This window comes from Protopterus annectens, chromosome 9.part0 (assembly GCF_019279795.1).
Source record: "Protopterus annectens isolate FY-2018-M chromosome 9.part0, PAN1.0, whole genome shotgun sequence".
Lineage (NCBI taxonomy): Eukaryota > Metazoa > Chordata > Ceratodontiformes > Protopteridae > Protopterus > Protopterus annectens.
This window is the reverse complement of record NC_056743.1, coordinates 1,308,003,533-1,308,020,742: the sequence shown is the minus strand read 5'-3', so window position 1 is coordinate 1,308,020,742 and position 17,210 is coordinate 1,308,003,533. Positions and strand designations below refer to the sequence as shown.

General features: G+C 41.1%; 1 protein-coding gene across 3 annotated transcripts in view; it reads right to left on the bottom strand.

Moving 5' to 3' along the window:
- The window catches only part of LOC122812030, a 639,997-nt gene that overhangs the window by 236,003 nt on the left and 386,784 nt on the right, over positions 1-17,210 (bottom strand). For all 3 annotated transcript variants that reach the window (XM_044084271.1, XM_044084270.1, XM_044084272.1), the window contains one exon: positions 14,643-15,459. In XM_044084271.1, coding sequence (XP_043940206.1) covers positions 14,643-15,459 — 817 coding nt within the window. The remainder of the gene's footprint in view (positions 1-14,642; positions 15,460-17,210) is intronic.

Below are 17,210 nucleotides of genomic sequence, written 5' to 3'. Positions count from 1 at the left end.
TAAAAATACTTAGTTGTAATAAAATAAAGAAGCATTATAACTTTGTCATCAGCAGTAGCAGTCAGAACATTCAGAGATTATTTGCTGTCTGTAAAAGAATAAAAATAGCAGTCATTCTTCTTTCAGGTAAGTAGAAGGGTCTCAAGAGCACTGCTTGCCAGAGGTATACACAGTTACCAGCTGTGAGGCTTGCTTTAACCATCTGTAAAAGCTATGTTGGAGTGCAGGGCTTAAGCTGGATCAGCTATATGGTGCTAATATGTATGAAATAACTTTAGGGTTGACACAATTTATGGTGGCAGCAATGATCGGATATATAAAAACTAAAAATATTGCTCATGTCTTAAGCTATTTTCTTGGTTGACATATGCAGGACTGGTAAAGGTTTAGCCACTCTTTAAAGCAGTACATAACAGTATGGTCTACATCCATTCAGTCTGATAGAAACAGAGTTATTTACTTACAATAACTTGGCATCTGTGGTATCCTATATGTCTTTATTCATCATCACAGGGTCTTGGATCTGAGCCGGAAATATACAACAGATGAATCCAGGGCTCTGGCTCCTCCTTCTCCCATAATGCCCTGCTGCTCTCTAATCCCCAGATTGAGTTTGCTACCATAGCCCTCGGCTATTCCTATCAAGGTAGAGAGAAACCTACTCCAACTTCCTCCACCAGAAAACCAGGAGGAGGATGGCGGGTGGGAAATATGATGAATGAAGACATAGGATAACACATATGTCAAGTTATGGTAAGTACATAATTCTTTATCTGATGTTATCCATGTTTTCATTATTCACCACAGGGTCAAAGTCCCCAGCTACCAAACATCCTGGGAGGCCTCAAGGAAGGACATGTCAGAGCATGGTGGAGCCAAAAGAAACCCTACTCCCAGAAACTAAATCCTGTCTGAAATGGGATATAAAGGTGTGAGGATTAGACCAAGTGGCAGCAGCACAGATTTCTCAATAGAAAGCCTTGTTACAAAGGCTAAAGCAGTGGCCACAGATCTAGTAGAATGAGCCCTAACATGGCCCAAAATCTCCACATGATTCAAATTGTACACCATAAAGGTGCAGCTAGAAATCCATTTGGAAATAGTGACCTTGGAAACTTGAAGGCCATGCCTGTTCTCAGAGAAGGCCATGAAAATCTGTTCTGACATACGAAAATCCTTAGTTCTATGCAAGTAGAACCAAAGCTGTCTGTGAACATCCAAGATATGAAGGATATATTGCCCTCTGTTGGAGTAGTTGGGGAAAAACACTAGAAGCTGAATGCATTGAATAAGGGTAGACCTGGAAGCAAGCTTGGGTAAGAAGGAGGGATTCATTCTCAGAGAGACCATGTCCTTGTGAAAGGTCATATAAGGGGGAGTAATGGAGAGAGCTTGCAATTCTGAAACTCTCCTAGCTGAAGTAATAGCGACCAGAAAGGCCGTCTTCCAAGACAGAAACTTGAGATTACAGGAATTGGCAGGCTCAAAATGTCTCCTAGTCAGAGACTGCAGAACCAATGTGAGGTCTCAAGGAAGCGAAGGGCCCTTAATCGGCAGACGAAGCAGAAAGACCCCTTTCATAAATGCTTTACAAAGCCTAGATGAAAAGGTGGGTTTGGAGCTCTCATGAAAATTAAAAATCACCAACTGATGCTTAATAGTGGAAAAACTTGCTCCCTTTTGGAAAAGGGAGGACAAGAACAACAGTACATCTGAAACCAAAGCGGAAAAGGGATCCAGATTCCTGCTCATGGCCCAGATCAAAAACCTTTTCCACTTACTGCTGTACACTTTCCTGGTAGAAAGTTTTTGGGAGGCCAATATAATACATTTAACGGGAGATGCAAGCCTGGACTGTAATTATCACTTGAACTGGAGAAACCATGCAGTTAGGCAAAGGGTCCGAAGGTTTGGGAGAGGAACCTCCAATGAGTGGGAAATCAGATCCTGATAGGGATCTAGTATCCAAGGCGGATACTTCAGATGAGACCTGATGAAGGAGAATCACAGTTGATGCGGCCAGAAAGGGGCAATGAGGATAAGGGATATCCTCAGGCATTGCACTTTCTGCAGAGCTTCTGGAATTAAGGGAACAGGATGGTATGGATAAATGAGACCCACAAGCCAATTGTGGACAAGAGCATCTCCCTGAAGGGGGATCGGGCAAAATATCTGCTGCATTTGTGGTTGACTGAAGAGGCAAAAAGCTCACAGCATGGCTGACCCCAACGGTCAAAAATCTATTTCACCACTGAAGGATTGAGGGACCACTCATGAGGACTCAAGACAAATCTGCTTAGCCTGTCGGCCAACATGTTGGAATTCCCAGGTATGTGCATTGCAATAAGGAAGCAGCTGGAGGACATAGCCCATTCCACACAATCATGGCCTCTCTACACAATGGGTAAGAGTGTGTTTCTCACTTGTTTGTTGACATACTTGACAACAGACATAGTGTCTGTCTAAATTGCAAGTGTCCCTCGAGGGAGGCAGTCCTGGAAGGGTTGCAACAATACAATAACTGCCCCCATCTCTAGGATGTTTATATGCAACTTGGTCTCTAGTGGGAAACACGTGCCTTGGATGGCTTTCCCCTGAAAATGCCCCCCACCCCAGGAGGGAGGCATCCACGGGCAGAGAGGCCATGGACAGAGGAAGAGAAAAGGACCTGCCTAAGGAGAGTTCCTGCAACTGATGCCACAACTGGAGGTGATATCTGCACACAGGCGTCAGTTTTATGGTCATAGACAGAGGATGAAGAAGAGCCAACCATTGGACCGCTAAGGTCCATTGCAACAACTGCATGTGGTACCTGGCCAGAGGGACAAGGAGAATGGCTGAGGCCATGGAATTGAGATCCCGAAGAACTAAAAGAACTGGGGAGTGAGGCAGGTCCAAAATCTGTGTCACCTGTTCATGAATCATTTGAATTCTGCACAGAGGTAAAGTTGAAGCTCTGACATAGAGTCCAACTGAACTCCTATGGACTCCAACCATTGAGTGGGGGTGAGATTGGATTTTGCCAGGCTGACAGTTATACCCAGCTGGTGGAAAAAGAAAAGAATATATTAAATCACCTGTGTCAGTTGATGCCTCAGAGGTGCTGCGAGGAGCCAGTCATCGAGGTACAGAAAGACCTGGAACCCCTGAAAGAGCAGGTGAGCAGCTACCACTGCCATGCATTTGGTAAACATCCAGGGGGCTGTGATGAGACTGAAGGGTAGGGCTATGAACTGATAATGATTGGCCCCTAACTGGAAGTGAAGATGTATCCTAGAATGCCTGTCTATCTTGATGTGATAGTAGGCATCCTGGAGATTTACTGAGCACATCCAATCATCCCTGCATAATAAGGGCAGAATGAACTAAGCAGTGACTATCCAGAACTTTGACTTCTTGATTGAAAGATTGATCTTTCTGAGATCCAAAATAGGATGCAGGTCCCCCATCTTTTTTGGCACAAGAAAGAAGCGAGAGTAATGCCTGGATCCTTTGTCCTTTTGGAACCTCTTGGATGACTCTTTTTTGAAACAGTTGTTGAAATTCTTTGAAGGCCAACTTCCACAGACTGGTTGGAATGTCAGGGAGATAACTTCTCACTGGAGGGGATTCCAAAAAGGGAAAAAATGTTTAACAGCCACTGATCTGAAGTGATTTTTGTCCAGGCTAGTGGGTGTAGGGAAATATGACCCCCGACTACCTCCATGGCAGATCAGCTGGACAATACTTCAGGAGCGCTGAAAGGGCTGCTCAGAGAAGGGTTCTCTGGAGTATATATATATGTATGTACAACCACCAAGAACAAAATAAAATAAAACAACAAGCTACTGACCCAAACATAGTTTATTATTATACTTCACTTCAGCACCTCGGGGCTCAGCAGCCTACAAGAGGGGTTCTGTGGAGCCCTGATTTTGCAGACCCCCTGCCACAAGGGTGTCATTGTCCAATGAAACCTCTCCCCCTGCCTCTGGAAGAGGATTTGTCCAGAGCATCCTGAAAGGGAGACTGAGCCTTACAGAACCATATCTTTCTGGTTCCTCATTTGGGTCTTCAAAAAAGACCTCTGGGGCCCTGAAAGCTTTCTTCCTACTGCAGACAGAGTCCCTTCCTGCTTGCTGCAGGTCAAGGTATCCTTCATGTAGGGTCCAAAGAGCATGGAACCATGGAAGGGGGTATTCGTAAATGATGCCTTAAAGGGTTCTGCAACCTGTACAAGAGTAGCCAGGCATGAGGCCACAAGGCAATGGCTATGCCAGCAGCTCAAGAGGTAGCCTCCACAGCATTGGAGACCAGCCTCATCAAGGAATTCACCAGAAAAGTCAGAGTGGCAAGCTTGGGAGACACCTGCTTGAGGTTATCTGCCAGCAATAACTATGCAAGGGAGGTGGAGAGCTCTTGAACCAAATCCCTTTGGAGGTGGATAAAATGTTCCAAATAGTTAGTCACCCTCAGTCCAAAGGTAGCTGAGGTGAACACCCGCTTCCCAAAATGGTCTATCACCCGGGGCTTCTTGTTTGGGGGATGGATTGTGGAGGTCTGCTCTTCTAGTGCCTTCTTCATGGTGGTGGCAGCCACGATGGCATTGACTGGCATGTCCTTACTCCAGAATAAATGGTTCACAGGGGGAATAAGGAATTTGTGAGCCCTCTTTCGAACTGGATCCACCATGTCTGGTTTCTTCCAGGCCCTGATGGCAATCAGATCCACTAACTCATCAGCGGGGAGGGGGGACACCCAGGAGGTAGACAGGCCCATCCTGAAGGCCTTCAGAAATACAGACTCCTCCAAAGATGGGGGTTTGTGAGACCATCCGCCCTTTTGTTTTAGGAGCTCAAGGATGTCTCTGAAGGAGACCCATCTCCTTCCTCGAGGTATATATCTTCAGTGAGGGACTCCACAGGGGAGGTCAAGTGCCTCCTCTTGCACTTTCTCTTAAGATGAACCTCCTCCATTGGGGGCTCAGAAGAGACAGGGACTCCCAGAGGGGAGGAAACCCCCGAAGACTCAATTGGGAGGGCTGACTCAGGACAGGATGAGAGGCCTCGCCAGCCAATGTAGAGGGACTGGAAGGGACCCAGAGGTGTGGCAGAGGGAACTCCAGACCTAAAGAAGATCTTCTCTACCACTCAGAAAGCTGAGGGGCTGGAAGTATGCCCATCTCCCATCCACCAGAGGGGAGGAACATGCCCAGAAACCACCCCCGACCCCCAGATGATACCAGTCTGGAGCTATTGAAAGCTGAAGCACTGAGAGGAAGGGATCAATCTGAAAAAATGGTACCAGAGCCCCCACCCCCACAGAGCCAGGATCGACAGTTCTGGCAAGGGGCTCACCCCACTTTGTGGATGGAGGAACAGAATAAGCTAGGGATCCCATCTGGGACAAGAAAGGAGGAATACTCTGCCTTGCTTGAATCACAAACTTCTTGGTCCCTGGAATCCAATCCCAAAGGGGTTGGTTGAGGAGAATGGGAAGCAGGAGAGGAAGAGGCTTCCCTGGCTGGATGGGCAGGAGAAGCCATGATAGCTAACTCTATCTGGGTCTTGAGAAAACTCATCATCATCCTGTTCATGTCTGATGGCAGAAGACTCCTAGATGACACAGGGGAAGAAGAGGAGTGGGTGGACTTGGAAGAATACCTCTCTAACCTACTGCCAAGCTGCAGGGAATGGATCTGATACCTCAGAGCTGACAGTTCCCTCTGCTTTGAGGTGGAAGGGACTGCAGGCTCCTCCAAGACAACAATCGGATCTGACAATCCTGTTGGATCTGAAGGCGTAGTGGTTGAATCTGACTATCAGATCAGATCAGGGGCTGGACCCCTTGGTCAGATCCAAGGGCCTCTGATTCAGAGAGGATCTGGATCTGACTGAAAGCTCCACAGTTCTCAGCTCCAAAGACCTCAGATCTGAGGCAGACCAGGGTGGGATTGGATCTGGGGACTTAGGATCCAACAGCCGCAGTTTCTTGGTGGGAACTGGCAAGGAAGAAGTAGGGGTCTTCCTCTTCAAATCTGAAGAGGAAGCCTTTGATGGGGACACAAAATGACCCCCTTGCACCAGAACCTTCAGGAGTAACTTGTTATGGTGCTCTGCTAAAGCCCTGGGGTTAAACATGGCACAAAGGTCCCACTCAACCTCCAGGTGTGGAGCGCCCAAGCAATAAACACACTCCTTGTGCGTATCTGAATAAGGCATTTTCTGATCACACGAGGACCACTTCTTAAATCCAGCAGACCTATCAGATATTTTATACTCACTAAACTTAACTAAAACTTAACTAAGCCTACATACTAAGCCCTAAAGGCTAACGGAAGAAAAAGGGGAGGTACTACTCTATACAAAATAGCAAATAAAACTACCCACACTAAACAATACAACACTAAAAGAATTTAAGAAAAAGATTGAAAAAACTGCACGCAACTAGCCAGAGCCAGACAAAATGGTCTGTACCATAAGCACAGCAAATGAGATCTGGGGATTAGAGAGCAGCAGGGCATTATGGGAGAGGGAGGAGCCAGAGCCTTGGATCCATTTGTTGCATCTTGCCGGCTTGGATGCAATTTTGGATCCAAGACCCTGGGGTGATGAATGAAGACATGGATAACATCAGATATCTTTTTAAGTATATTGTTACACTTGCTACTGCTTTTGGTATTGTAACACTTCTTACTGCAGTGATTTTGAAGTAATGTCCATGACATAGCTAATTAGGGAGTACAGGATGACAGCACTTGCTTATGTGGACAAGATAAGAGGGGGACAGACAAAAGCCCTGATAGAGATATACCAAGTTATGAATCGCTGGATGACCTTTTTAGCTTGACTTAAAGAGGATGAAGATGAGATGAATGCTGACAAAGAGAGCAATGAAGAGGCAAGAAAACTAAGACAGAAAATAAGAGAACAAAAGAAGTTGAGAGGAGTGGACTGAGAATACACAGAGCAAAGGAAGAAGGAAGATTAAGATACATCTATCTTTGCCAGCCTTAGTTGAGAATTGGGGTTAAACACTCAGCCTAGATTGCTATGGTCAGTAGCAGAGTGACAGTGTTGACAGTGAAGATTTTGCCAGTTTCAAACTGATATCTGAACAAGAGTGTTTCTTGGACCAAATTAAGAGTGACAGATCAGACCAGTAACTGCTTTTGTCACAGACAAGGTATTAGATGGTGCTACCAAAATAAGAAGTAAAACATTCAGAGAAAACAAATGTATAAAACCTGTATTAGCTGCATGCTTTAAGTCAAGACCTGACCCATATACAGTTAAGTTTAGAAGTGTCAGAAAAGGACATGTAACACAAACAGTAATTTTGCATGAACACTATAAATTGGGTCTATATTGAATCAGCGAACACTTAAAAAAGTGAAAGCTGATTCATCGACCCTATGTAAGTGAAAGCTTACAATCCCAAACATCTGGAACAGTGATTTTTTTCCCCAGGGAAAAAATCACTGGGTCGGTTTCAGGATTTTGCCATTTACTCCACTGTGGTGCAATCTCGGAGTTGGTATATTTAAGTAGGGGGGTGTGTAGGGGCAAAGCCCTCCACATTATATACTGTTCTAAGATTTTTTTTTTTTTTTTGGAACAGTGATTTTTTTCCCTGGGAAAAAAAATCTCTGTTCCGAGAGTTCGGGATTGTAAGCTTTTGCTTAAATAAGGTTGCTGAATCAGCATTCACTTTTTTAAGCATTCGCTGATTCAATATAGACCCTATAAATTAATTACACAGGTAGGTGGAAGGCATAAGTGTGAGAACAATTGAAAAAATAACTTCTTCTTCTTCTTCTTCTTCTCCTTTTGGCTTTTCCTGGTTAGGGGTCGCCACAGCGGATCATCTGTCTGCTCATGATTGGCAGTGGAGTTTTACGGTGTCGAGTAGTCAGCCCGGCGCCCAACCTTCCACACAAGGCACACACACGGACACACTCACACCTAGGGCCAACTTAGAATGTCCAATTCACCTACTGCATGTCTTTGGGATGTGGGAGGAAACCCACACAACCGCAGGGAGGACATGCAGACTCCGCACAGAAGGCACCCCAGCCGAGAATCGAACCAGAGAACCTCTTGCTGTGAGGCAGCAACGCTAACCGCTGCACCACCATGGCCGCCCTATTGAAAAAATAACTTGGCAGTCAGAAAATGGCAGTTTGGCACACAAAGTATTTTACAGATTGTCGTGGTGTTGAAATTCAAAATGGAGCCTCATATTACTTGTGGAATGGAGACTACACTGTAATACAGACCCATGCTTAGAGAAGGCCGTCTCCCCATTTGTAGAGAATATCCTGATCTATCAAGATAAAGTGTTCCATCAATCCTGAACTAAAAGAGAGCAAATGGAGTACATTTTTAATGGGATAGATAATCATCCATAAGGAGGCTAAGAACTAGTGCTAAAACAGTAAATGTACTGTGTGGGTAACTATAAACCACTTATGATGGGTAAGTGCAAAGCAGTGATGTGATTTTGTGATTTTGGATTTAAAGTTTTACTATCACATGGAGATGTTTAATAGCTAAACAAATATATATTCATATTTATATACATTTATATATATTATATTTATAAAATATTTCTATATCGTATTACTATTTAAATTTTATTCTTTGGAGATTTTCTCCACGGGCCTCTGCTGAAAAAGGGCGCAAGCTCAGACGGACTTACCCGGTCAACAAATGATAAATAAATAGTCTAAGAATGCCACTGCATCCATGGCATAAAGTGATAAAGCCTTGACTTTGACCCAAGTAGCCTAAGATCAATTAGTGGACTGGTAGCTGGAGGAGTAAATGAGAGTCATTGGGAATTACTGGCCACTGTTAGATAACGACTGCTTATAGGAAGAAGAGAAGAAGATGGTCCATCCAATCCTTTGCAGTGCTGTTACCAGTTAGAAGAGTATGTATTTCCCATAGAGCACTGTGAAATGGAAATGTGTGCTTGGTTCACATCAAATTGTTGGTGTAGCCTATATGAGTGCACATGCAGTTAAGATCATACTCCTGATGAAAGCAGCCCTTCTAGTGACCCATGTATGCACATCGTCTGCCAAGTTTGGAATTATCATTAATAGAAAATCCTTCCCTCAACAGAGTATCTAGCTTGAACTTCTTGATCTGCTAAGTAGTTTTCTTGCATGGGGACAATTATAGTCTGTCCATAAATACAGACAGCCTCAGCCTGGGGAGAGGGTGGTGGGGGTGAATACTGACCTTCAAGGCAGAGCATCTTTGGAAGGATGCCCTGTTATATTATGTAAGATTTGTTGATGATTTTTTTTGTTGTGGGGATAGGATGAAACAGAGTTAATGAACTTTGTTAAATATTTGGAAAGTACAACTAGTTTTTAAAGATTATCTGCTAAATGCGATTTTAATATTATTGACTTTTTAGACATCTGCCTCATTAAAAATGGTGCGGGAAGTTTGGATACAACACTTTATAGAAAGGATTGTTGGAAAAATCACTATCTTGACTTTCATAGTATGCACCCTAAATGTACATTTCAGAATATAGTTGTAGGGCAAGGGCATAGGGTGTCTCGATTGTGCACAGATGAACAAAATTTTAATAATGAATTGGATGTTTTACAAAAACATATGAAGAAAAGGGGTTATACTAACAATGTACTTGATAAGGGCTTGGAGACAGTATGTCAGCATAGGAAAGATAAAGCCAGCCCTTGGTTTTCTGACTATAGGCAGTTAACAGGTTCAGCAGGTAATGTCAACTCCACACACACACACACACACACACACACACACACACACACACACACACACACACACATAAGCCTTGGGTTATGATCCGGTATAGCAGTAATATAAATGGCATCTGTGAGATTAAGAAAAATTGGAAAATATTAATGTATGATGACAGTTTGAAGGGAGTATTAGATACTGTACCAAAGTTTGGTTTTAGGTATAACAGTAATTTAAAAGATCTGTTATGCCGTGAACCAAGTTTAAGATATAACTATAAAACCATCTTTGATAGAGTAGGAACCTTTTCTTGTAGGCATTGCAAAACCTGCTCTTGCGTTAATGTTAGTAATTACTTTGTACATCCTGTCACTAATAGGAAATATGTTTTTAGGTTGTATGCTGATCAAACTGAGAACATGGTTTATTTGGCAGAGTGTAAGTTTTGCCCCAGTTTTTATGTGGGCAAAACTAATTGAGAGTTAAAACCTAGAACATTAAATCATTTGTCATCAGTAAGGTTAAAGGATGAACGTGATGCTTTATATCAACACATAAAGATTTTTCCAGATCACATCTTCTCTTTTATGGTTATTCAAATTATTAGAATGAATAAAAGAAGGGGGGATTTGGTTAATGTCACTGAGTGTAATGAGCTCAAATGGATACTAGAACTGGCAGCAGATCATTCACCCGGCCTGAACACCAATATGTCTCTAAAACCAGCCTTGAAAAAGAGGTGGGTAGGATATTGACTGTGATTGATTCAAATGTTTTTATGTTGTATATAAGCTGATTTTAAATGTGTTTTATATTGTCTGAAGAAGGATTTGTCCCTAAAGCGCTAACATTGTTTATAGTTTTATTAAACATTTGTGGCAGTCTGTTGGACTCTGCTCTTTATTTCTTTTACCACTTTTGACCTTTCAAGCTGTTGGGACACTGTTAGCCGTGGAGAAATGGAGGACTCATGTGTAATGGAGATGAGAAAAGTCACCCATCATGGCTGCCTGAATGGTGGCCAGTAACTGGGATGCTGTCATCCTTGGCACTCAGCCATTTAGAGAAGGAAGTTTCCCCAGTAATTTATCTGGGATGCAGATTGCTTTGGTGTACCAAGAAAATAAATGGACAGACAGCTGACTGAGGCTTGATAAGTCATCAGGCATGACGGGGAAAAACACTTAGAAAATCATATTCTGTGAATACCCAGAGTATACAGGTGAGTGCACAGGCAATGCTGGGCAGAATAAAATTTTAAATATAGATAAACTGGCTATTAACAAAACTAAAGTGGTAATGCTTGTATCATTTTAAGCTAAGAATAGAATAAAGCTGCTGTGTGTGGATGGGTCCCAATCCATTACCCCTTAGGGTTCCCATTTGACCATGATCCAGCACTGCTTATGCTTGGGAAACCAGTTTTTAATATTAAAAAAAACACAGACTGATGATAGAAATAAATGGCACCTGGCTTGGGATAATTTTGTAATGAAATTAAAGCATCAACATAAAGAATGAGATTACTGAAATGAGATTATATTTCCCCTTATAGTTCAGCTGTCAAAGATGTTTGGGTCCTGCATACCCCATAACTCCAATCTCCAGCTGTGCCATCAAAATTGGGACATCACCCAAGTCTGACTATTTAAAAAAAGAGGGCTGTGTCACTGCAGTTAGTAAAGCTTCACTAATACAAGACTATTTTACAGCCCACCAGCCAGCATCAGACTGCAGCTGGCTGGGGGTTTGCTGCATGCCATAACTACTCTGACATTCTTGATAATGAGATATGAGAAAGCATGTAATGAGGCCACAAGAGAGTTGCTTTCACTTCCATGGTGATACAACTCTCACTTACCCATGCAATACTTAACTGGATTGTCTCTTCCATCACTGGGTTTAGACTCCACCAGAGTCAAAGATACAAATGTACTCCAGACACATCCCCTGCACCCCCCATCTGTCAGCTGGCATAATTAAATCATTCCTCTCTCCCCCATTACTGAGTCTTCCAGTACCTGTATCATTTAAGGTGGGTCATCTATGTCACAATCTGGTTTTCATACCTCTGATTCATGAAACCAGTAAGGGAGAAGTATTGATGAAGCATAGAATTGGACACTTAAACGGAGCATTGTGATACTACAGAATGCAAGTTAATTGTGAAATGCACCAGGTTATTAACTTCTAGGCAGCTGAAAGCATGAAAGGAAGAAAACATTGGCAAATAGTTTTATTTCATTTGCATTTCAAATGCACAATTATTAAGAAGAAATAGGAAAATCTGATAGTTTATAGTGCTAAAATGTTACCCTTTCAAGTACTGTTGCCTTGGGTGTTCCTTGACTGGGAGAGTTGTAAAGGAAGCAATAAGGAACAGAGTCTGAAGCTATACATTCAAACTTGTTAAAACAGTGATTGTGATTACAGTATACCATGTACATGTAAATAAACTTAGTTATAAGAGGATAGAGACATGTGGGAGCAGACAGCTATCCCTAGTACAGCCCCTGCACCTACATAGAAAGTTGAAAACATGGCTACTTTTGGGGACATCTGTTTGAAAGTAGTCATAAGTTCCAGATGCTGACAGAAGAATGTAGTGAAATTCCCCCGAGGGAGGACTGAATAATGTAAAAAAGGCAGAAATTAATAAAGCATGGCTTTCAGATAGTGCAGAAATCCCGATGTTGACCTCAGAATAACAGGAATTGTGAAAAAGTCCAAAACACTACAGCATTAAATGATCAGTATTTCATATTCAATATAAAACAATCACTTGTATCCATTACACCATGAAATAAAAATGGAAATGTGAAATCATGCCAGCTTGTAGTGAAACATAAAAAAAAACATTTTTATACTAGATGTGGATAGTTGATGTTTTTGTGATATACAGATCAACAATTATACATGACAGACAGCAGGAATTGAGCAAACATGGCTCTAAGTCATCAACTTCTTAAGAAATCTATGTGCCACAGTAAGAAATAATTAAAAAGAGACTGGCTTTTTAGTGAGAGGATCGAGAGAGACAGAGAGAGAGAGAGGTGATTCAGCATTTGGTAGTCTTGACAACCTAGGGTAAATTATTTTCAGCAAAACCGAAATTATAACTTTTTTAGGTCATTAAGGAATAGCATGCACAAAGAGAAGTTACAAAATGCTTTAGGTTTTGCATTGCAAAAGTGCTAGTGGGATATTACACAACTTGTGAGTATCTTCACACAGTAGGTGAGGAATAAAGACAAAGGCACAACATCCTTACTGCCTTTAATTATCACTGATAAGTCATTTTAATTGCAGTTACAAATATAACGACACTTCTACCCACCCCAAGTGCTTTATGTAGAACCTTAATTTTCTACTGAAGTAGAACATGTAGCTGATGTTTTACCTGTAGTCCTAATTACAGTAGAGTGATGGTGAGTAAGTGTCTGGTTTCTTATTGAGTAGTGTTTGATTAATTTTTTACATATCTGAGGAAGAACTGTAGGATAAAACAATTAAAAGTACACTTTAATATTCATAACTGAATGGAGGAAGCAGAAGGAGTCTGTTTTTGTCAAAAAAAAGAAAACTTATAAGTGCATCTGCAAGTTGGTTTACAAAAAAAGAATATGAAAAGTTTCTGAAAGAATCCACTGGCTTCTCACTTCCAGAACTGTTGTATGGCTATAAAATGAGAGAACACTTAGACAAAGCTAATGATAAATGGGATGGTGAAACTGAGTCCCAAGAACAAATGTAGAGGGCAATGCCCTATGCATCATAAAATAAAGTAAAGAAGTTGCTGAACTGCAGTAACAGAAGTTACTGTATCTCATCTGTAGCAGAAAGTATGGTACCACTGGAAGGCATGGATCCAGAAACTCAGCAGTTGACAGTGGGCAACAGAATTCATTCTTATGTGATCAAGCAAACTGCAAGGCTTCTGCAGAGGAGTCCTTCATTATTGTAAATTAGAAGAAATCTACTAAATCCTTTATAAATTAGCAAATAGTTGGTAAAAGTAGAAATTGTAGCATGTAAACAATGTTTAGATTTTTAAATAGAAACAAAAAGCAAAGTTATACTAGGGAAGGGTTTATGTCCTTTCGCCAATGTTGTGAGATTACGAAGTTGTTATTCATAATTAGCATGGTGTTATGGAGGATGGAGGTCTTGCCCCACAGCAAAACACTATTTTTGGATATGGTTCGATTTTGTCATTATTTTGTGTTTAGATATTTTTGAATTTAGATATTTTTCTGCCAATGTTTTTGTTGTTGATGTATTTTTTCTGCCACTATTTTTGTTGTTGATATTATACCATTGAGATTATTTGAAGTATACTCATACAAATATATGGATACGTACAGTATTTGCCTTGCTCTTGTTTCCTAAGTTATGGCTGGAAAGGTTTACCTACCAAGTTAACAAATGAATAATTAAAAAAAATGATGAACAGAATGATATGCTACAAGCACTGGACCTTAGCCATTGTACAAGTGGTCTGTTTATAACTCTGGGATAATTATACCCTGGTGTCTTTGTACTCACTAGGTTCTAAATTGTTCCAGCCTTTTCTGTGATATAATTGTTCATGAGCAAACTGAAGGAACTTTTTACAGAGCGTCGGCTTGAAAATATAAATGAGTCTTGCATATAGCTCAGCTTGCTTAAGGATCTTTAAGTATATTAAAATTACTTCATCTGACCTGTGCTGGAAATTTTAAATACACAGATTTAAAGCAAGAACATTCATGTGGACAGAGTAGATGGCATTGAGAAGCATTACTATAACACATAGCTGTGACTGACTTAACAATGGGGATGAGAAATGGGTGACTGTGAGGTTGTGTACATCTGGGATGCTATAGCAGATCTGATAGTGTGTGAGGATGTAACAAACTCCAGATTATTGATATTAATAATACATACCTCCCTGGTAGGGATATATGATATTTTCCAGTGTCTGCCACTTCTGGTGTTTCTGTTTCAGTTACAGAGATGGCATCATCTGGTGTTATTGCATCATTTGGTGGTATTGTATCATCTGGTGTTATTGCATCATCTGGTGTTATTGCATCATCTGGTGTTATTGCATCATCTGCTGTTATTGCATCATCTGGTGTTATTACATTGCTGATAGAAACTGTCCCATCTGGTGATACTGTACTATTTTCACAGGGTGGCCCATCTGGTGGCAAGGTGTTGCTTATTGAGATTGCCTCATCTGGCTGCATGATAGTGGTAGCAGGAAGTGTCCCATCTGCTAGTACTGAATTGCTTACAGAGATTGTTTCCTCTTGTAGTTCAACAGTGGTTACACACCCTGGTCCATCTGATGATATTGGACTGGTTACTGGGATGCATTCTCCAGCACAGTTACTTCTCTCCCACACACCATGCAGTATGTCAGCCACATCAGGCCTAGTCATTTTACGGGATGCTGATAGATTATCTTTTTCTGAAGAGGAAAAGACTTGTTCACTGCCAGACAATGAAATTCCAGTAGTAGTAGTAGTTTCTGTCAAACACACCACAGTTCTGAAATAAGAGTTTCCAGTAGACATAAGTTCTGGTTCCCCATACCCTGCTGAGGCATTGCTTCTTGTGACATTCTCTAAGCTGTTGCCCACTGAAATTTGTTGCTGGGTACTGTCTTCATCTTCATCTTCATCTAAAATAGCCAAAACTGCATCACCATCTGAACCAGAAAAAATAAGTCCTGCGGCATTGACACCACTGCCTCTCACTGCAGGACAAAAACAAAAAGGTTATTTTCTCAGTGTTTCTAGAGATACTTCCAGTCTTAATGCTACTTCTTTATTTACTCCTAGATAGCACATCCCTTTAAGCACATTAACACAACTGTGAAATGGTGGTGTGGAAAGCTGTACAGAGAAAGCTATTTAAGGATATTCTAAAATCATGTACCTGCATGGCAAATATGTGCATTAAAACATTGGTTTTCCTGTAGACTGTCAACAATTAATGGATAATGCAACATAGAATGTTCCAGTAGTCTCTTACCTGGCATATAAAATACAATGTTTGTGTCTTTCGGCTTTTCCCGGTTAAGGGTCACCACAGCGGAACTCTGGTCCGCTAATGATTGGCAGTTGATTTTTACGTACTGGCTTGAATAATATAGTTAAATCATCTGTGCCAAAATACAGGAAAAATTAATTTTATTCATTCATGCTAGATTAATTTACTGAATTACTGATTAATTTCAGGAACTGGAAAGCACACTAGGGACCAAAAGGATACATTTGACAACATACAGGACAGTAGCAATGTTGATAAACTTCAGGTTTCAACTATATCTCTCGGCTGTCAAAAATTCTGCAGAATGACCCTGATTTTGTTTCATTTATTGTCCTGCTTCTCTCAAAATTTTTGATTTTCTGACAAATCATTGAGGATTACTGTTCATCAGTAATTGCATTCATTAGATTTGCATGCTTTACTGTTCAGAAGGTTGACGCAAAACCATAAAATGTATTAACATTTTATGTAAATTAGAGTAATATTTAAAAATAGTCTCTAATTTAGCATTTGTCCCCCATTTATTTTTGACTTTGACTAGAATTTTTGAGAAAAGAAGGTGTGCAGTATGAACTTCCAACATCAAAATTATACAGAAGTTGTTCTGTTGGTTTCACTTTTCAAAAATATTATCTTTGTTCTTAAACTGTAGTACTGTGTTGGGGATAGTGGAATTTGTCATGCACAGATATATTAATACCTGAAGAAACTCAAATATTACAAAGTGGCGTAAGTGCACCACAGGATAATTACCTGATAACCCCAAAATTAATGCAGTCTCAGGCCAAGTATGACTTCCTGACTTTTATGATACACATACACACACACACACACACACACACACACACACACACACACACACACACACACACACACACACACACACACACACACACACACACACACACACTTATGATGCGTAAGAACCATAGAAAACATACTTTGAAAAGTGGAATACATTTTCAAAACTATACCCATAACTGCATCAGTTAATATGTTCAATGTAATTGCACCATTTCCGGATTTTATTGCTCAGGTTTTTGTCACGCCACCAAACATTGTGGCTTGTCACGGAGTACATGCAGACATCTCGGAAGCATATTATGCAGCTAAGAAAGTAATATTATCGATTTACAACAAATTAGCACCATCAGTCACATCACTATAGCAGGTAGGGACATAGAGACACAATGTACAAAGCAGCTGATAACGGCAGTTACTAGCTTACTGGAGGAAATTTAGTAAGCAGTCATTGTTGCAGTTAACTGCTGTCAGAGACAGGGTACAGTAACTGTAGATGGTAGCTGAGAAGAGGCTTCCAACTGCAATTAGTGAAAAACATATTCTAGCTACAATAAGCAATTGAGAAGAGAAAAGATTGAAGCTGTATTTAGCAGTTTTTAGACATGATCTGCACTGTAGATAGCAGCCATAAGTGGGTTGAAAGATGCAGGT